The sequence below is a fragment of the Leucoraja erinacea genome, chromosome 7 (genome assembly GCF_028641065.1).
Source record: "Leucoraja erinacea ecotype New England chromosome 7, Leri_hhj_1, whole genome shotgun sequence".
Classification (NCBI taxonomy): Eukaryota; Metazoa; Chordata; class Chondrichthyes; order Rajiformes; family Rajidae; genus Leucoraja; species Leucoraja erinaceus.
The window spans coordinates 20,898,337-20,923,809 of NC_073383.1; the positions used below are offsets into that span (position 1 = coordinate 20,898,337).

General features: G+C 40.0%; 1 protein-coding gene across 1 annotated transcript in view; it reads right to left on the reverse strand.

The window, feature by feature from the left end:
* agps (alkylglycerone phosphate synthase) overlaps positions 1-25,473 on the reverse strand; it is a 103,274-nt gene that overhangs the window by 49,723 nt on the left and 28,078 nt on the right. Inside the window, exons 3-7 of the mRNA XM_055637902.1 lie at positions 21,006-21,096; positions 20,530-20,647; positions 20,375-20,449; positions 19,780-19,851; positions 4,293-4,372 (exon numbers count right to left, since the gene is read on the reverse strand). Coding sequence (XP_055493877.1) covers positions 4,293-4,372; positions 19,780-19,851; positions 20,375-20,449; positions 20,530-20,647; positions 21,006-21,096 — 436 coding nt within the window. The remainder of the gene's footprint in view (positions 1-4,292; positions 4,373-19,779; positions 19,852-20,374; positions 20,450-20,529; positions 20,648-21,005; positions 21,097-25,473) is intronic.

Sequence of the window (25,473 nt, forward strand, 5' to 3'; positions counted from 1 at the left end):
AAACAGCACTTAATATCTGAGCAGCAAAAATAGATTATCATTGGTAGATGTTCATTGTAACTCCAACAAGTACCACCAAAGTGATGTAATTAAATAAGTTTATTCAAGAAGTGGTATGACATTGTGCAGTATCTGCAGTGCCCTCCATAATGTTTGGGACAAAGTTCCATCATTCATTTATTTATTTGCCTCTGTACTACAAAATTTGAGATTTGTAATAGATTTAAAAAAATTTGTAATAATTTTTTTTTTTAAAATCGCGTGGTGAAAGTGCACATTGTCAGATTTTAATAAAGGCCATTTTTACACATTTTGAGTTCACCATATAGGAATTAAAGCAGTGTTTATCTGAAGAAGGGTTTCTGCCCGAAACGTTGCCGATTTCCTTCACTCTATAGATGCTGCCGCACCCGCTGAGTTTCTCCAGCAATTTTGTCTACGTTTGATTTTCCAGCATTTGCAGTTCCTTCTTGAACATTTATACATAGTCCCCCATTTCAGGGCACCATAATGTTTGGGACACAGCAATATCACATAAATGAAAGTAGCCATGTTCAGTATTTTATTGCATATCTTTTGCATGCAATGACTGCTTCAAGTCTGCGATTCATGGACATCACCAGTTGCTTGGTGTCTTCTCTGGTGGTGCTCTGCCAGGCCTGTATTGCAGCCATCTTTAGCTTATGTTCGTCTTGGGGGCTAATCCCCTTCAGTTTTTTCTTCGGCATATAAAAAGCATGCTCAATTGGGTTCTGATTGGGTGATTAAGAATTTACCATTTGTTAGCTTTGAAAAAACTCCTTTGTTGCTTTAGCAGTATGTTTGGGATCATTGTCTTGCTGTAGAATGAACAGCGGGCCAATGAGTTTTGAGGCATATGTTTGAACTTGAGCAGATAGGATGTGTCTATACACTTCAGAATTCATTATGCTGCTACCATCAGCAGTTGTATCATCAATGAAGATAAGTGAGCCAGTACCTTCAGCAGCCATACATGCCCAGGCCAAAACACCCCCACCACCGTGTTTCACAGATGAGGTGGTATGCTTTGGATCTTGGGCAGTTCCTTCTCTCCTCCATACTTTGCTCTTGCCATCACTCTGATACAAGTTAATCTTCGTCTCATCTGTCCACAAGACCATTTTCTAGAACTGGTTGCTCTTTTAAATACTTCTTGGCAAACTGTAACCTGGCCATCATATTTTTGCAGGTAACCAGTGGTTTGCATCTTGCAGTGTAGCCTCTGTATTTCTGTTCACAAAGTCTTCTGGTGACAGTGGTTATTGACAAATCCATACCCCACTCCTGAAGAGTGTTTCTTGTCTGTTGGACAGGTGTTTGGGGATTTTTCTTAATTATAGAGAGAATTCTTCTGTCATCAGCTGAGCAGGTCTTCCTTGGCCTGCCAGTCCCTTTGCGATTAGTAAGCTCACCAGTGCTCTCTTTCTCCTTAATGATGTTCCAAAGAGTTGACTTTAGTAAGCCTAGGTTTGGTTGATGTCTCCAACATTTTTATTCTTGTTTCTCAGTCTCATAATGGCTTCTTTGACTTTCATTGGCACAACTTTGGTCCTCATGTTGATAAACAGCAATAAAAGTTTCCAACGGTGATGGAAAGACTGGAGGAAAGACTAGGTGCTGAGAGCTCTCTTATACCTGCATTGAGGAGGTATTTAAACACACCTGAGCAATTACAAACACCTGTGAAGCTATTTGTCCCAAATATTATGGTGCCCTGAAACGGGGGGGGGGGGGGGGGGGGGGGGGGGGGGGGGGGGAACAACAATGTATAAACACTGCTGTAATTTCTACATGGTGAAACCAAAATGTATAAAAATGGCCTTTATTAAAATCTGGCAACGTGGACTTTAACCACATGTGATTTCTTCTATTACAAATCTCAAATTGTGGAGTACAGAGGCAATTAAATAAATGATGGGTCTTGGCCCCAAACATTATGGAGGGCACTGCATAAATCTACAATTTATTGCATTCTGGCCTTCTGGAAAAATGGCCACTCTTTTGTAGGATAATCACTCCATAACCATCAAAAATGACAAACTTGAATTATTGATTATTGTGTAATCAATAACTATTATTGTGTATTAATCAAAAGTATAAATTAACTATCTAAATTCCCCAATCGCGCACGTGGCTCCTGTATTTGTTGATGTTATGGGACAGAGCACACAAGGGAAAGAGGAGGTAGATGAAAAAGGATGAAATAATGAAGGATCATTCCACTACCTGTATTATATTTTGAAATATATAAAATTGAGACTGAAAGGGAACATTGCTCTGCTTAAACTTTTGCAATACTGAAAAGATTATTGGAAATTATGGAAAAACAGAAAAAGATATGATTACATAAACAAGATTAGGTTAAAAACATATCCTTCTGATAAGTACCTAGAGGTTTTATGAATGCTAAAACTTACACTGAACAGTCACAAGGAGTGGACGAGAGACTGCTGGACCTTAAAGTGCATGCCATTCTGTAAAGCATTCAATAATTGTGGCTGAGATACTCAGCAAATATAGAATTTCCCAAAATTGTTGAACAATTTGCACTATTGCATTCAGCTTTGCAAAAGTGAATGGAAGGGCTCTGGGGAGTGTTGAAGAGCAAAGTGATCTAAGCGCGCAGATACACAGTTCCTTGAAAATGGCATCACAGGTAAATAGGGTAGCTAAGGCGGCTTTCATCAGTCAAAGTTGGCCTTCATCAGTCAAGACAACTGATGTATAGGATTTACAGCTATACATTGGTGTGGCTATGTTTATACTCTGTTCAGTTTTGCTCACCCTGTTATAGGAAAGATGGTGTTAAGCTGGAACTCGTGCAGAGAAGATGTACAAAGATGTTGCTTGGACTCGAGGGCCTGATCTATAAGGAGAGGTTGAATGGGCTGGGACTTTATTTCTTGGAGCGCAACAGGAGGGATGATCCTACAGGGGTGCATAAGATCATGAGAGGAATAGAGGGTAAATCAGTATTTTACCTAGAGTATGGGAATCAAGAACCAGAGGACATAGTTTAAGGTGAGGGGGAAAAGTGGAGAGGGGGGCATATGGAATGAGCTGACAGAAGAGGTAGTTGAGGCAGGTACTATCACATTTAAAAAACATTTGGACTAGTACATGGATTGGATAGGGTTAGAAGAATATGGGCCAAACGCAGGCAGGTGGGACTAGTGTAGATGGGGCATGTTAGTTGGGCATGTTGGGCCGAAAGATCCATGCTGTGTGATTCTATGACTCTAAAATATCAATGGAAACTGCCTTGTCATTGAACGGACAAAAAGTCAGGAAATAAGCAAATATTAATCTACTCTAACTTTATATTGGAAAACAATTGAAGAACTTGTGGAGATTTTTTTTGGATTTTAATTTTAAATCTCACACGTTAGCTATTGTATGTGCACTTGCAGATATATTTTAAGTTGCTTAGTTAACTTTGGAACCTGTTCACCAAACCATATCACACTTCCTTGATTCTCCCCCCCCCCCCCCCCCCCCACCCCAGGACAAATTATTGGCTAGAATGCAAACGTGACAAGCACAGGGATGAATTTTGTACACGTCTCAAAGAATGTCAGAAAAACATGTTCAACCATCATAACCTATATAATCTCTCAATCTAGTCAAGGAGGTTTTATCATCATAGATGATGAAGAACAATAATCATTTGGGCTCTGCTTTTGAATTCTATACATAGTTGGTATTAATTTGGTACAAGAATAATGGTTGAGTAAACAGATAGTACGTCTTGTTTCATCGAATAAACTTCAGTGCTTACATTTTTTTCAGCATATAAATCAAATCTGTTCAAATACAATATGCTTGAATTTATGCGATGTATCCTATAAGCAAGGGACCGCACACAAATCAATTATTTGAACTATATGCACGTATAAGGACAATAAACATATTACAATCAATTTTGTGCTAACAAAAACTGATGATTTTATGAGTTGTATATTTTAAGAATAGTGTCATCCTTAAAGCAACTAAAACAACAAAACCAATAAATGAATCCCAGAAATACACTGAAGAAGCAACAACCTACAAAAGCTATTATGGAGGTCAAGGTTATTAATCCATCTGTAATACCTGCAATCACCAAATTGAACACAAGGTAGGATCTCAGCTGTATGTGGAAGGTACAAACATCCTAATGGATGCTTTATTTAAAATAAGCATGATGGAGTGTTGGAGTTGGAATTGTTTAAATTAAATTTCTTCACTTTTATTACCATCAGGAGTCTTTGCCCGAAAACTTTATTACATACCATCTGTGAAGTATCCAATGAAACTATAGTTCGTTTTTCATCTGTGGGACACACCAGAGCATCGGAAACGCTTGTCCCTCCTGCAAGTAAAGGAAATTAAATGACTTATTTTATAGTGGTTTTACTTTTTCTTTGCTTTACAAACACTTAACATTGATGGTCTCCAGACAACTGAGCGCAGATGTGCTCAGCAGGACACAGACTTCCATTTACACATTGATAATATTAGGGAAGTGTTGACAGAACTACAAGTTTGAATTACTCCTGATATACGCAGAGTATTGGTGCAATTCAACATTTAATAAAATACACTACTGAAAAAACAGATGTCCTGCAATGTATGCAGATAACACTATATTCAAGTGGCATCAAACCATCTGTAACACTTAATTCCCAGGCTAATATTTCAACTAAATATATTCAAACTACTTGACCACACAGAACTAGTTTCTCCATGACAATCCAGACCACATCACAGCAATAAGTATTATGAAAGCAAGAGGGTGCATCAGACACTTATCTGCTTTCCCAGAGGCAAAATTGGCCTGAAGTGACAGAAGGCATCAAGCAAAATGGAATTCAACTCATTTTAAAGAGGAATTATTTTCGATCTTCTCCATAGAAATGTACAAGCTACTGATCAACATACAAAACATCCATTTACCACTCTGAAAAGCTGGTTATTGCTATGCCCTATTAAAACGTATAATTCTGGCTCTATCCTTAAATAGCAGGTTTCTTTCCACAGCTTTGGGAATGCTTAAGCCACCTGGAACTTAACTTTGCATTGTATACATAAACAGTGTGCAGATTCCAAGGCAGGTGAAGTGAAAGTGTATGATATGTTCATTTGCATTTCAAGCATAATAATATCCTCAGCAGCACACATTTAAGTCAGCTCCAGTAGCACAAAAACATAGTTTGAAGATAGGTCCCAATTAAAAATGTCACCTAACCATGTTCTCCAGAGATACTGCCTGACCCGCTGAGTTACACCAGCACTTGGTGTCATTTTGTTTTACAAGACAGTATAGTGCATGCTCAAATTTTTTGTTCACATTTTAATTACACCTGCTTTATTGTGTTTTGGCTTGGGGGGGGGGAAAAGTTAAAAATTGCTGAAATATCTATAAATTATCTTAAGAACATCTTATTTCTTTGTATGCATTTAATTTTGGGCTTTTGTCCAGTAATTAACTAGAGTCCTTACAGCAAGCAATTTATGTTTTTGGTCAGTGTGTTATTTACTTCCAGATGAAGAATATAACAATATGATAAATCTCTACATGACAAAAACATCAGAAAAATGGTACTGGAGTACAAAGTTTGATGTTGGTTGTTCCAAAACTCCATCTTTGCTGTGGAATTAAGTATTTAGCCACCTCTACTGTCAAGCTACCCAAGCAAATGATCATCTTCTGTAAATTTATACTTTTAAAAAAGTTTAATTAAACAGGAACAATACCAATCAGAAAAAGGTTGTATGTGCCTCAGAAAAATTCTTATAAGATGTTAGCATTGGAGTTTTCATATCAAATAAGTTGAAAATGGAGAAAAATTAAAGCAAATCTTCACTGGAACCAATTTTCAAAACCAGTTGGTGATTCATGGGCATGAAACATACTTGTACACGGTTAGGCCAACAATAACCATTTGCAAACTACAAAAATCAACAATGTACACAGACAAACTTTGAACAGTTAATTAAAAACAGATTGCAGAGAGCACACAGGAAGCAGACTGGTTAGTTCAGTATCCAGCAGAGAGACAAGAAACAGACAAGTGTCAGGTCTGAATACATTTGAAGTTAGCATTTTTTTTTGTGCCTTTAATAAAAAGAGTAAATCATGGATGTAAGTTTGCTCCTTTCAGCTCCAAGAGGTTCAATTTCCTCATTAGGAGACAACTCTAAGCATTTTTGCTTAAAAACCATTTTACAGCTCGATGACGTGGCAGCCTATAATCTATATTAGCTCTTGGCAATTCAATCGAGCCAATAACACAGTAAAACTCAATATTGTCCCATCTTGTCTCTGCAATAGTGCAATCCATGTTTGTGTCTGGAATTTAAAAAAATGGTTAGTTTAATCTTGTCTAACACCATTCTAGTTGGTCTAGTTGGATAATTGTACATAGATCAGAGACTGAACACAAGAGTTTTTCTGCGTGCCAGCTTTCATCAGCGGTGGTACCCTGGTCTTGGAGTCAAAGATTGTTGGGTCGAAAATAAATGCTGCAGTGCACAAAATAAATCAGACTTTCAATAATCATGACTGCGAAGCTCACTTGTTGTTGCTTTCACATTATCAACAATGCAAAACTCCCATTACTTGGACTTGTTATCGGAGCAGGAATGACAGACATGGTCATAAATTCCACCATATCTGACCATCCAACTTAAGCAATAAGGTGGCCAAAACTTTTGGGAAGTAGCATATTCAAACAATTAAGTAGATCTTTTAAATTAAAATCTAGATTCACTAATTTATAAATACGTACAAAACATTTACTGTTACAATCTAAAGTTGAGAAATTCATATTATCATTAATTTATTAATCTAACATAGTCTAATAGAAAACATTTGCAGTCATCTCATGCAGTTTGCAACACAATACAAACCAACAGATCTTTGGTATACTGCAACTGAAATATTATCAAATTTATTGAGCATCAAATTGAAATAAATTTTCCCAGACAGCACAGCAAGTAGCACAGGACACATCTTTACCAAACTTTTGCAACATTTTAAAGTACAAAAACTGAAAATTATAAATACAATTGATATAACCAAAATAAAAAGTAAAATTGATTTTACTTCAAAACTTTTATCTGAAATTAAAATCATATTTAGACCAGATTCATAACTGGTTGGCATACAACAAAAGCTTTTTACTGTATGTGACAATAAACTAAATTAATGAATGTTCATTTTTGCACTTATTTTTGTAGCTATGCTAGTCTGTAAAAGCCTCTTCAAATGCATCTCATTCCTACTATAATCCTCAATGCTTTCTTTTAAGTTTACATTAATTTAGAAATAGGTAAGCAATGTACACCAATAACACTAAATAAATAGACAAATCTGATTTTTATTAATGCCAAATTTAAAGCAACCAGAAACCAAATAACTGAATGCATAATATTGAATGGGAATGCAAGGACTGGTGATGTAAAATAACTGCAGATGGTGGGGATCTGAGAAATGCTGAACAAATTTTCCCATCTGAGGAACTTTGGCTCAGGCTATTGAAGTGGAGTCAGCACTTTAGGCATGATAACCATCAGGAAAGGAGAGCATGATCTAAATTGTTTAAATCTGGAGACATTTATATTTTGGTTAGAAGAGAAAAAAAAGCTAGATAAACGCAGCAAGACAAACAGCATTGTGGAATAAGAAACCATCAAGGTTTGGGGTTTTTCTCTTTCAACAAAGGCTGCTCAACACTGAGTTTATCCCACATATTTTGTTTTCTTTTCATTTTTGCAGAGTTTTTTAAAATCATATATTTAGATTAGCCTGGATATAGAAAGTGGCCTGGAAAAGATAGATATGACTGCAGGTCAGGCAGGTACTTTGGTGGATCAGTAAAACAAGGGGATGGATGCTTTAGTTCAGAGATACAGCGTGGAAATAGGCCCTTTGGCCCACCAAATCCGCGCCGACCAGCGATCCCCACATTAACACTATCCTACATACACACACACACACACTAGGGACAATGTTTACAATTACCAAGCATATTAACCAACATACCTGTACGTCTTTGGAGTGTGGGAGGAAACCGAAGATCTCGGGAAAAACCCATGCATGTCATGGGGAGAACGTACAAACTCCATACAGATAGCACCCGTAGTCGGGATCAAACCCGGATCTCTGGCGCTGCAAGGCAACAACTCTACCACTTGGGCACCGTGCCGCCCAACTTGTTAATCTTAACACTGGTAGACAATATAAAATTTATGATTCATATCTGAGCCTGCATGGATTAGTGTCCATCCACCTTATTATACTGATCTCAACAATGGATGGACACTAATCCATGCAGGCTCAGATATGAATCATAAACTTTATATTGCCTACCAGTGTTACGATTAAAGATATAATTTCTGCAATGGAATAAAATGAGAGTAGCAAAATCCAATTGACATGGTGCACTTAGAATCAACAACATATGAAGAAGCAAAAAAAAAAAATTAAAAGAAAATTGAGGTTCTGTTAAGAAGGATCAGAGTTTAACTTGATAAACAGAACCACCAAAAATAACAACCTCAAATAATTACCCAAGCCACACACAGTGACAGGGTCAAACGGATCTGAGACTCTGTGCATGCCTGAAAGAGCAGCATGAGGAAAGCTACTGCAATTCAGTAAGTTTAGTCGCAAATGTTGGGCAACTGTTCTACAGAGATAGTAACATTTGAAATGGCCAAGAACAATGGCCTGATAAATCAAATTGCTGTGGCTGTGAGCAAGGATTCAAATTAAATAGTGGGAGTTTCTGAAGAGATCATGAGTTAAGTTTGATGCTTACGAAACAGTACAGAAGAGGAAATTTAAAAGATAGATCAATCAATCAATCAGTTTTATTCATCACATACACAATAAAGTGCAGTGAAATGAACATTCCGGCAGCGGTACAATCAAAAAAGAACATGCAATACACAATAAAATTCAACACAAACATCCACCGCAGCATTCTTCACTCTGGTGGAAGACACAAAGTACAGTCAGTCCTCCTCCATTGTTCCCCTGTGGTCGAGGCCATAAACCTCCGCAGTCGCCGCTGCGGGCGGCCGGATGTACAAGTCCACGCCGCGCCCGTGGCTAGAAGCTCCGTAGACCATGGCCGGCGATCAGAGCTCTTCTCTGGCGGGCTAACAAGGGCTCCCAGGCTCCGGACGCTGCGCAACGGCTAGAAGCTCCGCAGACCACGGCTTAAGGGTGTTATAAGCCGCAGGCCAACGATCGGAGCACTCTCCTCTGGTGACCCCGACAAAGGTTCACCCGCTTCGCGATAAGTCCACGCTGAAGGAGGCAACCAAAAGCAGTTCACCCTTTACACCTCCCCCCCACACACAAGACACACCAAGAGACATTAAAACACACATTTGGACACAAAAAAAAGCAACAAAAAGAGTAGAAATGACAAACACGCTGCTGGCAGGGCAGCAGACTCGCAGTGCCCCCCACCAACCTTGATTGACAAGATGTGGTAATTTAGGCAATAACGGAGGCAGCAAGGGAATCATTTCAAAGATGTCCTTAAAAATGCAACATTCTGATCAGGAATTTCTTGACCTAGGACGGCTCAAACTTACAACTCACCCACCAGTCTTGTGGAGAAGGAAGTATACCGATCTCATATTAGCCTCAGCATACACCTCAGAATTGTATTGAAAGTGTTTCTCACCACAAAGAATGCCTTGCAGATAAGCAGAAAATAATTGCAAAAAATGGTCAATAGTGGGAAATTGACAGAATACCCAAGGGTAAATGAAACTATGGTAACTAAATGAACAATTCTCCTCAGACTGATGAATCAGGAGGCAGAAGTAGAGGCAAATAGGTTAAAACACAGGGTAGAGACATGGATGTCTGGCAACAAAACCTAGAATCAGTATTTCAAGGTACAATGTTTCAGGCAGGGAGAATGGAAAGAGAAGGATTTGTGGGAGCGGGGGGGGGGGGGGGGGGGGTTCTCTGCAAAAGAATGACATCAGAAAATAAGTGAGAACAAATCTGAGCCATTAGCAGAAGTAAAAATCAGTTTGTGCAGTAATGGGAAAATATGGGGCAGAAAAGATCGATGGGTGCAGTCTATATGCCATATAATGAATCAACACAGTTAGATGATATATTAGTTTAAAATAATGGGGCTTGTGATAAAGATAATGCAATAATTGTTTGCCTGGGCACATCCACAAATGAAGGAAATCTTCAGTAAAGATTAATTAGTAATCACATAGTAAAGGATCCTCTTGAGAGCAGTGATCAGAACACAAAATAATTTTACGTTAGTTTGACGGTGACAAACCTCAAGTCTAAAACAAGTCTTCAACTAAAAGGCAATTATATACGTATGAAGGGCAAATTGGCTAAAGTTGTTTTGGAACTTAAATTAATTAGATGGTAAATTAGTAAATGCATGCATTTCATGTATTCTCAGGGAGTGCGTTCAATGAGAATTAAGTCCATGGGAAGATAATTCATATGAGTAACCAAATAGTTAAGGATATAATACAAAACCAAAATACTGCAAATGCTGGAAATCCAAATTAGACAGAACATAAAAAAAATACACTGGGAATTTACAGGAGGCCAAACAGTTTCGTAGGGAACAAACAGAATTAACATTTCAGACCAATGATTTTCGTCATGTTCTGAGTAGATCAAAGGATCAGGAGATTTTTTTCCCCCTTAATATTTTGGTTAAAAATAAAAAAGAGTAAAATGAAAAAAATGTCCATTTATACGGTTGATCAAATAACTTTGTCGCATGATGGATAATAGCAACCAGCTTTAATCGTACTGTTTACCACATTCTTGGCATATTAATAATTACCACACCCGTGCTTTTTAAACAATGTTAGCTGCACATGTTGCAAACGTTTAATAAGTAAATGTATAATACTAATTGTCAACTGATTACAAAGTTCTTGCCGTCCTCCGCATCATACTACACGCCGTATTGGGTCCAAGTTGATCTAAAATTAAAATAAGTGGGAAATAAAATTGAGAACACCTACAAAGAAATGTAGGGTCAAGGCAAAATGAGGCCAGGTGGAGTATGATGTGTGGAAAAGTGAAGTTATCCACTTTGAAGGAAAAATACTTACATTTTCTATGATTTAGACATCTCACAACATTCATAACAAAGAAAACTAGTAGGTCCATCGCGTCTGTGGCAGCCTAAACCTATTTTCTAGCATAAGGTCTGTCACTCTGCAGGTCACTACTCACATGATACTTAGACAATTTGAAATGTGGAGCTTCTGCCTCCACCACTCTATCAAGCAGCTGAGTCACAAACCTTACCACCTTGTCTGAGAATAATAACCTTTACTTATTTCCCCACTATTCTTCTCTTAACTCAATTTTGACAAATCAATGGATAACAATACCTTTTATTTACTCTGCATAGACCTCACTGCAATCATGCCATACAATTAGAGTCAAAGTCATACAGCACGGAAACACACCCTTCAGTCCAACTTAGCCACTCTGACCAAGATGCCTCATCTACTAGTCCCACCAGCCTGCCTTTGGCCCAGATCTTTCCTACCCAGGTACCTCTGGGGCTCAGCAACTATTGTGGGGTGTTGTGCAAGTAACATGGTTGCATGAAGATGGCAACCTTCATGGTTGAAGGTTGTATGTGAAGATGGTGTTAGGCACACTTGCCTTCATCAGTCAGGATATTGAGTGCACAAGTTTGAATGTCATGTTGTAGATGTACTAGATGTTGGTAAGGTCGCATTGAGCATGTGTACAGTTCTGGTTGCCCTGCTATTAGAAATAGTCAAGTATTTAATTGCCATATGTACAGACAACAGAATAATTAAATTCTTTCTTGATGCTGTTTAACAGGCTCTTTAATGCAATAACACGCACATAAATATATAATAGTCAATAATACAAATTTATAACCACAGTACTATGCTCCTGTATCTTCATCCTAATGGTGGCAACAAAATAAGAGCATGGCTAGGGTGGTGTGGATATTTGATGATACTGGCTGCCTTTGACGCAGCGCCTCCCATAGATCCCTTCCATGGTGGGGAGATCAGTACCTGTGGTGGACCGGGCAACATCAAACACTCTTGTATTCTCCTTCATTTTTGTGCATTCAAATTGTCGATCCAATCTATGATGCAGCCAGTTAGTATGCTTTCTACAGTACATCCATAGAAGTTTGATGAAAGATTTGGCGACATTCCAAATCTCCTCAATCTCATGACGAAATGAAACATGAGCTTTCTTTGCCGAGGAAGATCTTCAGACAGTCTTAATCTCCAGAAACTTGATTTTTATTAAATCGTTCCATCACTATCCCGCCAATGACCGTTTTATGGATTGCCGGCTTTCCCCTCCTGAAATCAGCTCCTTGGTTACTAACATTGAGAACAAGATGGTCATTCGGACCCCATTAAATCTGATTATTAATCTCCCTCCTGTACTCTGACTCATCGTTACTCGTTAATCACCCAATAACTGCTGCTGTCGGCAAATTTAAAGATGGCATTGGAACTGTATCTGGCTATACTTTCATATAGAGATTATAGAGCAGGAGAATGAGCACACAGCCTTGGTTATCAAGGAAGTGTTGGTGCCGTTATGTACTCATGGTGATCTGCTGATGAGGAAGTCGAGCATCTAATTACATCGGGACGAGCAGAGACCCAGATCAGAGTTTGATGGTAAGTTTGGAGAGAATTATGGTATTTCCAGCTAAGCCGTAGTTGATGAATAACAGCCTGTCACAGGTGTCCTTATTGTCCAAATGGTCAGGCAGAGTTAAGAGGCAGTAAGATCACATCCCTTTTCATCTGTTGTCCACACGGGTATTAAGAACGTAGCTAGGTGCACCGAGATTTTACACGCACGAATAATCTTCTAATATCAGCCACAGTGATCGAGATGCACATGTCATCGGGGGTAAAATGGGGACCAAGAAGGTACGTGGAAGTTCTCTTTAAGTGCAGAAAGCACTGAGCTCGTCCAGGAATGATGCCTCGCTGTCACTTGAGCTACTACTTGGTTTTGCATGTAGTAACAACTGCAGAGGTCTCTCAATGAGATTAGGTTTAATAAATGCATATGTTTTAGGTTTCCTTGTCACAGAGGGTTGCTAGATGTATTCCTGAGATGAGAGGGCTGTCCTACGAGGACGAATTAGGAAGAAAGTGCCAGCACAATCTGGCGTTTCTCTAAACGTGATCTAATTGAAACATAAAAGATTAAAGGAGCTTTGTGAGATTAAAGCCGGAAAGATAACTTCCAAGATAGATTATGTCCAGAAACAGACTCAAAATAAGGGTCAGACATACAAAATAGAAATGAGGAAATTCTACATCCAAAGGGGGTGCTAATCTTTTAAAAATACATAAGATGTTGAGCAGTTAAATAGTCAAGACTGATAATATGGTTTTTATACACTATACACAAATAATGGTCAAAAATCAAACCAGCCAATGAGCAAGGCTGTCTCAAGGGGCAATATGGCTTGCTCCTGCTTCTGTTTATGTTCACACACAAAACTCCAAAAGTTACTGTCGGTTTCGAGCTGTGGTTACAGGGAGCACTTATTTGCATGATAATTATAAATGTTAATCCTTTGTAATTAGTGCTTGATCTTGAATTCTTCAATCGTAAGCAACACTATATGAAGAAAACTTGTGTTCTACATGATGCCATCACTAAACAACCATACAGAAAATTGCACTACAGATTCAAAATGCACATACAGACCACCAACCAGCTCCAGCTAGTCAGTGATGATAAAGTGATGAAGAGCAAAAATGTGGACAAAAACAGGTCTGCTGCTGAGTCTGAAAGATTTTGCGGCAGGATACATGTTGCCCAGCAGAAATTTTCTTAACTGTCTCCACTAGTCAACCCAACAGCTAGCAGCTGTGGCAAAAGAAAACAAACAAGACATTGTGATTGATGGGAGCACTTTCAGTGCTAAATCAATTTTCTGGCAGGTTGAAATGTGGGCTCACTTCTGTGAATATATGAATATAGCTCCTGCATGAAAAATATACTGTCTCCTCAGTAGCAGAGTCTTGATCACTTTAGTTAACCAGTGGAAAGGGTTTCAGAATTAATGGATTCACCTTGCTGAATCATGTGTTGCATCTTGCACAGCAAATGTTTATTTTAAACAAACAAAATCAAATGTAATTCACCAAAAAATTGAAACACCAGATCAAACCCACAAAAATGGTCAAGACCTAATTATAATTTATATTCTGTATGAAGAATGGGAAAGTGGATTTGGATTTATACATTCAGAAAATACACATGAAAAAATCTTTGGACTTTGATTAACCAGGACCCGAGAAGTTCAATAAACTTCCAGATAAATTTTGTTTACCAGCTAAGACTATAACCACGAACTAACATGAACTGTTGGGAATATTTGGGATGAAACAGCATTGACAATGGTAATAGAGCAAAAAAAATGCAGGGATTTTGATCCAATTGCAAAATAATTCCATAATGTGTTTGGATCATTTGGAACAAAACTCAAGTGATGCTATTTCTAAGATATTGTTATCAATAATGATCATATAGCCTTCTGTAGCTTAAGCTTCAATACTGACCATATGTAAAATACCTTTGCAAAAATGTCATGATGCATCTGTCTGATGGATAGAAAAGGCCATTCCTTTAAAATTTAAGAAATTAGTCATAATCAAGGGGTGGTGGCATGGGGGTACAGCATTAGAGTTGCTGCCTTCCAGCACCAGAGTCCTGGGTTTGATCCTGACTACAGGTGCTGTCTGGACAGTTTGTACGTTCTCCTCGTGACAGTGTGGGTTTTACTCCTGGTGCTCTAGTTCCCTCCTACACTGCAAAGACTTACAGGTTTGTAGGTTAATTGGTTTCGGTAAAGACTGTGCAAGCATCACTGGTTGGCATGGACTCGGTGGGCCAAAGAGCCTGCTTCTGCGCTGTATCTTTAAACTAAACACCACTGCCTCCAAATTCTCTTCTAGATCATATAACATCTCGATTCAGATGTCTTCTGCCACCCCGTCTCCTCATGATCAAAACACATCTGTTGCTAACTCAATGCTGTGATCAGCAGCAATACAAGCGATAGGAATCAAACGTGGCTTTGCTACTGTTTCTTAAATGTACAGGAAAGTGTCAACATAAAATACAGTGCCGTCCATAATGTTTGGGACAAAGACCCATCATTTATATATTTGCCTCTGTACTCCACAATTTGAGATTTGTAACGGGAAAAAAAAAAAATCACATGCAGTTAAAGTGTCAGATTTTATTAAAGGGTATTTTTATACATTTTGGTTTCACCATGTAGAAATCACAGCTGTGTTTATACATAGTACTCCCAATTCAGGGCACCATAATGTTTGGGACACATGGCTTCACAGGCGTGTTTAATTGCCTCCTTAATGCAGACATAAGAGCTCTCAGCACCTAGTCTTTCCTCCAGTCTTTCCATCACCTTCGGAAACTTTTATAGCTGCTTATCAACATGAGGACCAAAATTGTGCCAATGAAAATCAAAGAAGCCATTCTGAGACAGAGAAACAAGAATAAAACTGTTAGACCTCAGCCAAACCTTAGGCTTACCAAAATCAACTGTTAGGAACATCATAAGAAGAAAGAGAACACTGCTGAGCTTACTAATTGCAAAGGGACTGGCAGTCCAAGGGAGACCTCCACAGCAGATGACAGAATAATTATCTCTATACTAAAGAAAAATCCTCAAACACCTGTCCGACAGATCAGAAACACTCTTCAAGAGTCAGGTGTGGATTTGTTAATGACCACTGTCCGCTGAAGAAGCCATGAACAGAAAAACAGAGGCTACACTGCAAGATGCAAATCACTGGTTACCCGCAAAAATAGGATGGCCAGGTTACATTTTTCCAAGAAGTACAGGTGCACAACCTTTTATCCGAAAGCCTTGGGACCAGACACTTTTCGTAATTCAGAATTTTTCGGCTTTCGGAATGGAAGATTTTTAGCGTAGATTTTAACGGCTGGCTCAGTGGTAGAGTGCTCGGCTCATATCCGCAAGGTCGCGAGTTTGCGCCTAGATCCCGGCAGTTACTCGATCGCGAGTTTGAGTCTTCAATGTAGTTTTTTCTTGCAGAATAGGAGAGAATAGGGAGGGTTAGGCTGGGATCATTCTCTGCGAGATGATCTTAGTGCGGGAGACAAGTGTAGGAGAGGTGTACTGACTGTGTGGGCAGAACTTTGGAAGTGATTGACCACCATTCTCAAAAGCCGCTGTGTCTCCCTGTCCCTCCAACTCCAGAGGAATCCGCTCCCCGATGGGCCGCTACGGCGACAAGTGGCAGTTCGCCCACAGCCCGAGCTGCGCCACCCCAAGAACAAGACGTACCTTGCACACCATCAGCTTCTGCGTGTTCCTCTGGAGTTGGAGCGGGGCTGGGCTGGAGTTGCTGATCTGGGATCTCCGTACTTGCAGTGGGCCTGGGGGTCGGTGTCCCGATGAGGGGGCGCAGTTCGGGCTGTGGGCGAACTGCCAAGTCGCCGTAGTGGCCCATCGGGGAGCGGCTTCTGGTGGTCCTGACGTCTCTCAGCTCCTGTCCAGGGGGGTGGCCGGAGACGTCAGGACCAACAGGAACCCGCTCCCCGATGCGCCGCTACAGCGACAAGTGGCAGTTCGCCCACAGCCCGAGCTGCGCCCCCTCAACCACAACCCGGGTTCCTCTGGAGTTGGAGCGGGGCTAGGCTAGAGTTGCTGCTGGCTGTGAGTGTCTGGGATCTCCGTGCTTGCAGTCGGTGTCCCGTTGGTCCTGACGTCTCCAGTCACCCCCCTGGACTGGAGCTGAGACTGGGAACTGTACCGCCCTTGCCCCCTCCCTCTGCAACTGCAAACAACCCCACAGTTCCCAGTCTCAGCTCCTGTACAGGGGGGTGGCCGGATACGTCACAGCCCGAGCTGCGCTGCCTCATCCGCAACCCCAAGGCCAAGACGTACCTTGCACACCATCAGCTTTGTGTTCCTCTGGAGTTGGAACGGGGCTGAGCTGCCGCTGGCTGTGGGTCTCTGGGATCTCCGTGCTTGCAGTGGGCCTGGGGGTCGGTGTCCCGTTGGTCCTGACGTCTCCGGTGACTGGCACTGACCTGCTGGCATCGCCAACGTGAAGACAGTGCAAAGCCCCCGCGCCGGTGCAATGGGCGGGGAGCTGGAGAGGGGAGGGAAGGGGTCACACACATGGCCGGGAAGCAGAGGGGTGTAGGTGGGGTGAAACTGAAGGGAGCGACAATCTGCTGCTGCCTGCCCGCTGAGTTTAAAAAGTTCCCACGCAAGACTCACGATACACTGTGTATCGTGAGTCTACCGTGGGAACTTTTTAACTCAGCGGGCAGGCAGCAGCAGATTGTCAATTATTAACCCTCCCGCGCAATATACCCTCACCTTCTCTTTTATGAATGGGGATTTAGTTCCCCTTTCTTCGAGGACCGACCGGAGGTTCCGCTGTCACCTCTGTCGGGCCGCCCTCGGTGAACGTCTTCAAGGACCTTTCTTCAAGGACCGAAAAAATGTCCGCTATTCGGAGCTTTTCGTTATTTGGAACTTCGGATAAAAGGTTGTGCACCTGTACTATAAAGAGCAACCAGAGTTCTGGAAAAAGGTTTTGCGGACAGATGAGACGAAGATTAACTTATCAGAGTTATGGCAAGAGCAAAGTATGGAGGAAAGAAGGAACTTCCCAAGATCCAAAGCATACCACCTCATCTGTGAAACACGGTGGTGGGGGTGTTACGGCCTGGGCATGTATGGCTGCTGAAGGTACTGGCTCACTTATCGTCATTGATGATACAACTGCTAATGGTAGTAGCATAATTAATTCAGAAGTGTATAGACACATCCTATCTGCTCAACTTCAAATAAATGGCTCAAAACCCATTGGCCGGCGGTTCATTCTACAGCAAGGCAATGATCCCAAACATACTGCTAAAGCAACAAAGGAGTTTTTCAAAGCTAAAAAATTATCAATTCTTGAGTGGCCAAGTCAATCATCCGATCTGAACCCACTGAGCATGCCTTTTATATGCTGAAGAGAAAGCTGAAGGGGACTAGCCCCCAAAACAAGCATAAGCCAAAGATGGCTGCAATACAGGCCTAGCAGAGCATCACCAGAGAAGACACCCAGCAACTGGTGAATTCCCTGAATCGCAGACTTCAAGCAGTCATTGCATGCAAAGGATATGCAACAAAATACTAAACATGACTACTTTCATTTACATGACATTGCTAAGTCCCAAACATTATGGTGCCCTGAAATGGGAGACTATGTATAAACACCATGTAATTACCATGTAACAAAATGTACCCTTTAATAAAATCTGACACTTTAACCAAATGTGATTTTTTTCTATTACAAATCTCAAATTGTGGAGTACAGAGGCAAATAAATAAATGATGGGTCTTGGTCTCAAACATTATGGAGGCACTGTATTTCTGCTTTCCCTTGTCCAAATTTCTCCATATCTTCCACGTGGGTTTTCTCCGGGTGTACTGGCTTTCGTCCACATTCTAAAGACATGCAGGTTTGTAGGTTAATTGGATTCTGTAAAATTGTGCCTAGTGTGTACAATAGAACTAGAGTGCAAGTAATCTCAAGTCAGCGCGGACTCAGTGGGGTGAAGGGCCTGCTTCCTCACTGTATCGCTGAACTAAACCACCTGTTGGGTCTCCTTTCACTCCTAGTTTTGCTTTTCTATCTGATTTACATCTTCCTGTAGACCTCCCGTGTTTCAACCATCTCCTTTTTGCTCCCCATATGAACAGAGATTGTCTTGATGTGCCCCCACAATACAGAACTGTAATAGATTCAGGGTCAATAGCATAACACTGACATCCTTTAACATTCAATTAAAAAAAACTGGCTTATTGCACAAGGTTGCATAAAAAAAACATGCCTAATAAACATTTTGCAGATAAATTTATGATTTTAGGAATTTATGATTCAAGTATTTGTTTTCCTCAATGTCCAGTATCAAAAGTACTTATCCAAGTCATGATTTACATCCTTTCAATTTGCCTCAAATCAAATTATATCGCACAATTGCGATGTAATTTGATTTTCAATTTAGAAAAGCAACACTAAACCACTGTACCATTAAAGAGATGCAATGTGAATGTAAACAATGGAATAAAAAAGGTTTAGAACATTTAAAAGTTCATTTCCACACAAACTTCAAACAGCTTAAGTAATGAACACAAGATATTTTCTGAAGCACAAGAAAATACAGCAAATCTCATGAAGGGCAAGGTGGAAATAAACTAGCAATCATGAAGTAATTAAAGTTCAAGATTATCTTGTGTATATATTCCTATGTAATTAGACAAGTAGGAAATTCCATCTCGGCTACAAAACAGTTAAATTGTGCAAATTACAAGAATTTTGCAGATAACGTGGAATTTACTCGGGCAAAATGAGTAATCAAGCAAAATAAGTATACATTTGCTTTACATATACAATTATTTTATTATACAAGGAGTGTTGTGTTAACGTGTTAACTAACAGCCCAAGATGATATTTAGACCATATTTTGTATTATAAATCATTAAGTTTTAAATAATAAATATGTTTTTTTTTACTAAACCTATATAAAAAGGTGAATATTTTGCAAAGTTGATCTGCATCAAGAACCTTATACAGATCAATTAGGTTGAACTGATTATAATTTAATTCTAAAATGGAATACTCATTTCCAACCTAAACTTCAAGTAGTTCAAATAAACTCACCACCAAATGGAATGATGCAAACATTGTGCTTGGATGCCAGCTGTACTATCTTGACCACATCAGAATGACAGCCTGGAAAACAAAGTTTTTCTTAAATGTCAATCTTGCACCCCTATCCCCAACTGCTCTTTGTGCATCTGTAAAGTTGGTTCTTGAACTAAAACAGCAGCTAAAGGAAATAGCTAATTTTAGAAAAGCACTATAATCCTCCACTTCCAAAATGAAGAAAATCACTAAACTCAAACACACCATTCGCACAACACTGAGAAAACTATTAAACCCATAGACATGTAGAGATCTTTGTGAATTTAAAATTAATTGGCCCATTTGGTGCCAGTGGAAGTGGAGAAAGAAAAGATTGCACTCATACATTTCTGGCTCTGAAACCACATGCACGGCAGAACCTTAGTGCTAAAGGCTGCCTGAAAATGTTGCCAGCACTACGAAACAAAGGAGCATATTGGCAACAGATAAAGGTGAGTTGAATGGGGATGCTTGGCATATTTTCAATTATTTACATTTTATAAATGTTTTACATTCACTCTTCATTTTTCTAGGCATATGGTGCTTTAATAAACAAATCCATCACACTTACTTGGCCAGATTACAACATCTGGAACTCGTTCAACTTTGCCTTCACGGAGAGCAAAAATCTCATGTAAACAGTGTCCTGTGTTTAAAATAAAGTATATTAGTTGATTACAAAATAGTATATCATCTACATTGGAAAAAAAGTTATATATTTCTTACCATGAGATCTTATTAATCTATCCTCTGGATCTTGCGAGAATGGAATATTAAGGTCTTTTAAGTCCTTAAGACATTCCTCATTTAGAATGGATAATGGAAGATCTAAATTTGGTGTAGTCTTCAAAGTTAAAAAATAAAAATGTTATTAAATTCATCTGCAAAAAAGCATACTCAACATCTCCGGTAAAACAAGTATATTTCGGAACAAGATTGTAATTTTAAAAAGCTAATATTCGCCATCATAATAGTTTTTAATGTTACCATTTCAACTATTTAAGAAGTACTGCCATAAATAGGATTGTTAAAAATCAAGTATTTAGGTTGTTAAACAAGTACCAACATTTACTTCTGGAAAACATCTAGAACACCAGCTGAATGATTCCTATGTTATAAAGTTCAATAAATCATGAAAAAAATGTTCCACGAAGTGTACTGAACAATAATATTGGATAAATGTCAACCTATAACATTCTTACCCTTGGCGTTGTTTTATGCTCCAAACTTGCTCCAAAGGACTTTTCCATCCATTCCTTCAAAGCTGGAAGGATCATGCCACTAAGTCGATACCTGAGCATTAAATTTTCACTTAGTTACCATAAATGTTATTGTTCATGATATATTCAAACTTATGTTCAGTCAATAAATCCAGACTTTACAGATTAAACACACAATTGAACTGGAGCGGCACAGTTAGGGTATGGTAGAGTTACTGCCTTACATCCCGAGTACGGGCTTGATCCTGACTATGGGTGCTGTCTGTAAGGAGTTTGTACATTCTCACTGTGACTGCATGGATTTTTCCCGGGTGCTCCGGTTTCCTCCCACACTCCAAAGATGTACATGTTTGAAGGCTAACTGGCTTTGGTAAAATTGTAAATGGTCCCTAGTGTGTTGGATCGTGGTAACATACGTGGTGGTCACTGGTCGGCACAGACTCAGTGGGCCGAAGGGCCTGTTTCCGCGCTGCATTTCTAAAGTCTAATTCATTGTCACCCTGAAAATCAGATTATTCTACACAAAGACTTGCTTGTTATTCATGACCACATCTAATGGCATACGTTTTGAAGTGTTGTTACTGTTGTAATGCGAGAAATATGGTAATCAATTTGTACACTGCAAATTGCAGTATAAAAGGTTGTGAGAATGGTCACATGCGCTTTGGTAACATTTTAATAAACAGATATTAGCCAGGCCCCTGGAAATATTTCATTGGGAAAGAAAAATCAACACCTGCAGATGCTATAAATCTAAAATAAAGCAGGTCAGTCTAGATCTGTGAGAAGCTATGCGATGCAAATGCTTCAGGTTAAATGCTGTCAGAACTGGAAAAATTCCTTTGCTACAAAATAGTGCACTGGGATTTTTAATGTCCAATTGAGCCCTCAGTTTAACATCTTTTCTAAAGGTTAGCACAGTCAACATTGTAGCAGTCCCTCCAATGCAATAGGAATGTAAACTTACATTTCTAAACTCAAACCTATGGGAAAAAGTTGAAAGCATAACCCAACTTGGAGATCAGAAGGCCGCCAACTGAGCTTGAACCAGCATATTTACATACTCAACGGGTAGATTATGTTTTTATTACATTTTTGATAGAATAATGATAATTAGGTGAATTTGGTGGTGGATATTAGACCTTATTTAAAACTCAAAATTTCAGTAATTTTAATAACCATTTGCTCAAATAATTATATCAAGCATTTTATTTGTGCAGTTTTGTACACAGCAGGTTATGTCTTAGAAATGATCTACTTTATTTAGTTTATCAAAATTATTAGCAAATCATTTACTCGTCAAGTCAAGTCTATTCGTCACATACACATATGAGATGTGCAGTGAAATGAAAAGTGACAATGCTCGCGGATTTTGTGCAAAAAGACAAACAAATAAACAACCAAACAAACTACAAACGGAATGGAACAGAATCACATATTATTTTACATATTAAATATTGTGGGCGGAAGGAAAAAGGGAAAAAAACAGCACTTTTTAGAAAAGCACAGTAGAGTGGTACAGTAAAAGTTAGTCCCTGATGAGATAGGAGTTTACAGTCCTAATGGCCTCTGGGAAGAAACTTCTTCTCAACCTCTCCGTTCTCACCGCATGGCAACGGAGGCGTTTGCCTGACCGTAGCAGCTGGAACAGTCCGTTGCAGGGGTGGAAGGGGTCTCCCATGATTTTATTAGCTCTGGAGTTGCACCTCCTGATGTATAGTTCCTGCAGGGGGGCGAGTGAAGTTCCCATAGTGCGTTTGGCCGAACTCACTACTCTCTGCAGAGCCTTCTTGTCCTGGGCAGAGCAATTCCCAAACCAGATGGTAATATTTCCGGACAAGATGCTTTCCACAGCCGCTGAGTAGAAGCACTGGAGGATCCTCGGAGACACTCTGAATTTCCTCAATTGCTTGAGGTGGTAAAGGCGCTGCCTTGCCTTACTCACAAGTGCTGTGGCGTGTGATGTCCATGTCATATCCTCAGAGATGTGGACTCCCAGATATTTAAAACAGCTCACCCTATCCACAGTATCTCACCACATTCTATAAGTAAGCTCAGACACCAAAGCTTGGGTGTCACTATGAACATGGTGTGGCGGGAGGAGTGGGGGAAGGATTTAAATTTAAATAAGTGCATTTAGTGAAATGGGTCGTAGGCTTAAAATCAAGAAAAGTTAAATTAAATCTCAATAAGTATGACATCCACTTCTTGTGATCCGTAATGAACTCATAGCCTATCTTTGAATCTGGCATAATTGGACAATGTGACATTGTGGTAGGAAAGTGGCTTTTATTAATCTAGTTATGTGGAAGGTGTGGAGTAATAATGCAAAGAATACACACTCAAATCATTGTTCTCCTCGAACTGCCCAGCAGAACATTTACTTGTTAGGGTCGTCAATAAATATTGACCTGGCCAATGATATGCTCATCTCGAGAAGACATTTTAACAAAGATTGTAAAGTTGCATGTTGACTTAAAATGGTAACAACTTGCTGCTATTTAATAGGTAATTCTGGCAACTTTTTCTCAATGATTCATTTAACTTATGCAGCAAGTAAAATCCTATTTGATTCGTGACCAAAAATCAGTCCGAAGGGTCTCAACCCGAAACCTCACCAACCAATCTTCTCCAGAGATGCTACCTGACCCATCAAATTAAATATCATTGGCCATGGCAGCTGTTCATTTAAATTGAGCTGAATCATATCCTGCCTTGGTGTCAGTTGTCCCATGTTACATATTCATTAACATATACTCTATTTTATATTTTCGATTAATATCCAGTTGCCCTTTTACCGCAACAATCCAACTGTTGAAACCTCTTCATTTGTTTGAAACTGTCCCACCTCTCCAGACAACCAAAGAAACAGCAAGGACCAACATCTGGAAAGATGAATGGAACCAGCTCAACACACGAGCCCACGACTGGATGGAGAGAGGAATCACTCCGACTGAATGCCTCGCCAGCGGGCACGACCTCCCATGGCCAACCTGGAAGACCCTCAACAGACTACGAGTGGAGCAGGGGAGGTGCAAAGCACTTATGAAAGCATGGAACTACCAGGCAGAAGACACATGCAGCTGTGGAGCAGTACAGACAATGTCCCACCTACTGGAGTGTGACGACGCCCCCCAGTGCAGCCCCCAGGACCTGGCTGAACCGACCCGACCAGCTGTGACCTGCGCCAGATACTGGCAGAACGACATCTGAGATTGCAACGGACTCGAAGAAGAAGACCTCTTCATCGGTCTTCATCAGTTTATAATTGTCATAAATAATGACAAGCTATTGTTTTCGCACTATCCAGTCAAATCAAATTGGTCTATATACACAAATTTTAATATAGTTTTGTATATTGTTACGTGTGCCGAGTTACAGTGAAAGGTTTTGTTGCGTTCTAACCACCCTTCTTCATAAGATTGGGTGGTGCATGAAAGGGTATCCAAATATTGGGATTTGGAGACACAGGAAACTAAAGATGCTAGAATCCAGAGTAAAAAATACAAAATGCTGCAGAAACTAGGCAGGTCAAGCACCATCTGTTGAGTGAAGTGAGCAGACGAGGTTTCCAGTCAGCACCCATTTTCAGATTGGAATTTGGGCTTTTGGGCAGTTTATAGTGGAAGCTAAACAGCTAAAACAACTTTTTGAACTGGAGAAATTTCCGATTCATTCACAGCATCAGAGAAAAGTCAAAATAGCACAACATTATGGAGTTGGAGATGGTGACAAAATTAACTGGGAAATAAGTGATTTTGAATCCACATGTTTAAATGCCATCCATCATAGCACGTATACCGTGGTAAAGAAATACAGCAGACATTCACACTGATTAAATAAAAATAAGTTGCAAATATGTCAGCCATATTCGGACTGTATAACTGCACCCAAGTTGAAATGTTGTTATTTGGCTCAATTATAAAGGACACACAATCGCTATAATACTAACAGTCTTCCTATTGTTTGTGCCGACGATGTGCCAATCTGCTTTTCCTATCTTCTTCCAAACGCTAGGCCACAGCCTTCAAACTTTCACATATCCTACTCACATTTTTCCCATTGGGGCGATAAACATCTTCCCGTCGCATTCTCCCCTATAATTCCGAAGTTATTAATCCTTTAAATTTTAAAAACAGCCCCAAAAATTCACCCATTTTTCGGTTAAAAAAACCGCGAGTGACGTCACAACGCACTCACAATACAGGACAGGACACTCTGGGAGGGAGGGGCACTCCAGCACTCGCGGTGAATGAGGAGTGGCGGTGGCTGCCAGAGTCCAACACCCGGTGGGGAGGATGGTGCCTCGGGTCCTGGCTGGAGCTGAGCCTGATGCTGGAGCGAGGGCCGAGCCCGGGGCAAGCCGGGGCCGTGGCCGGGGCCGAGAAAGAAGCCGCTGCTGGAACCAAGGACGAGCCTGGAGATGAAGATGGGGCCTACATTGGAGCAC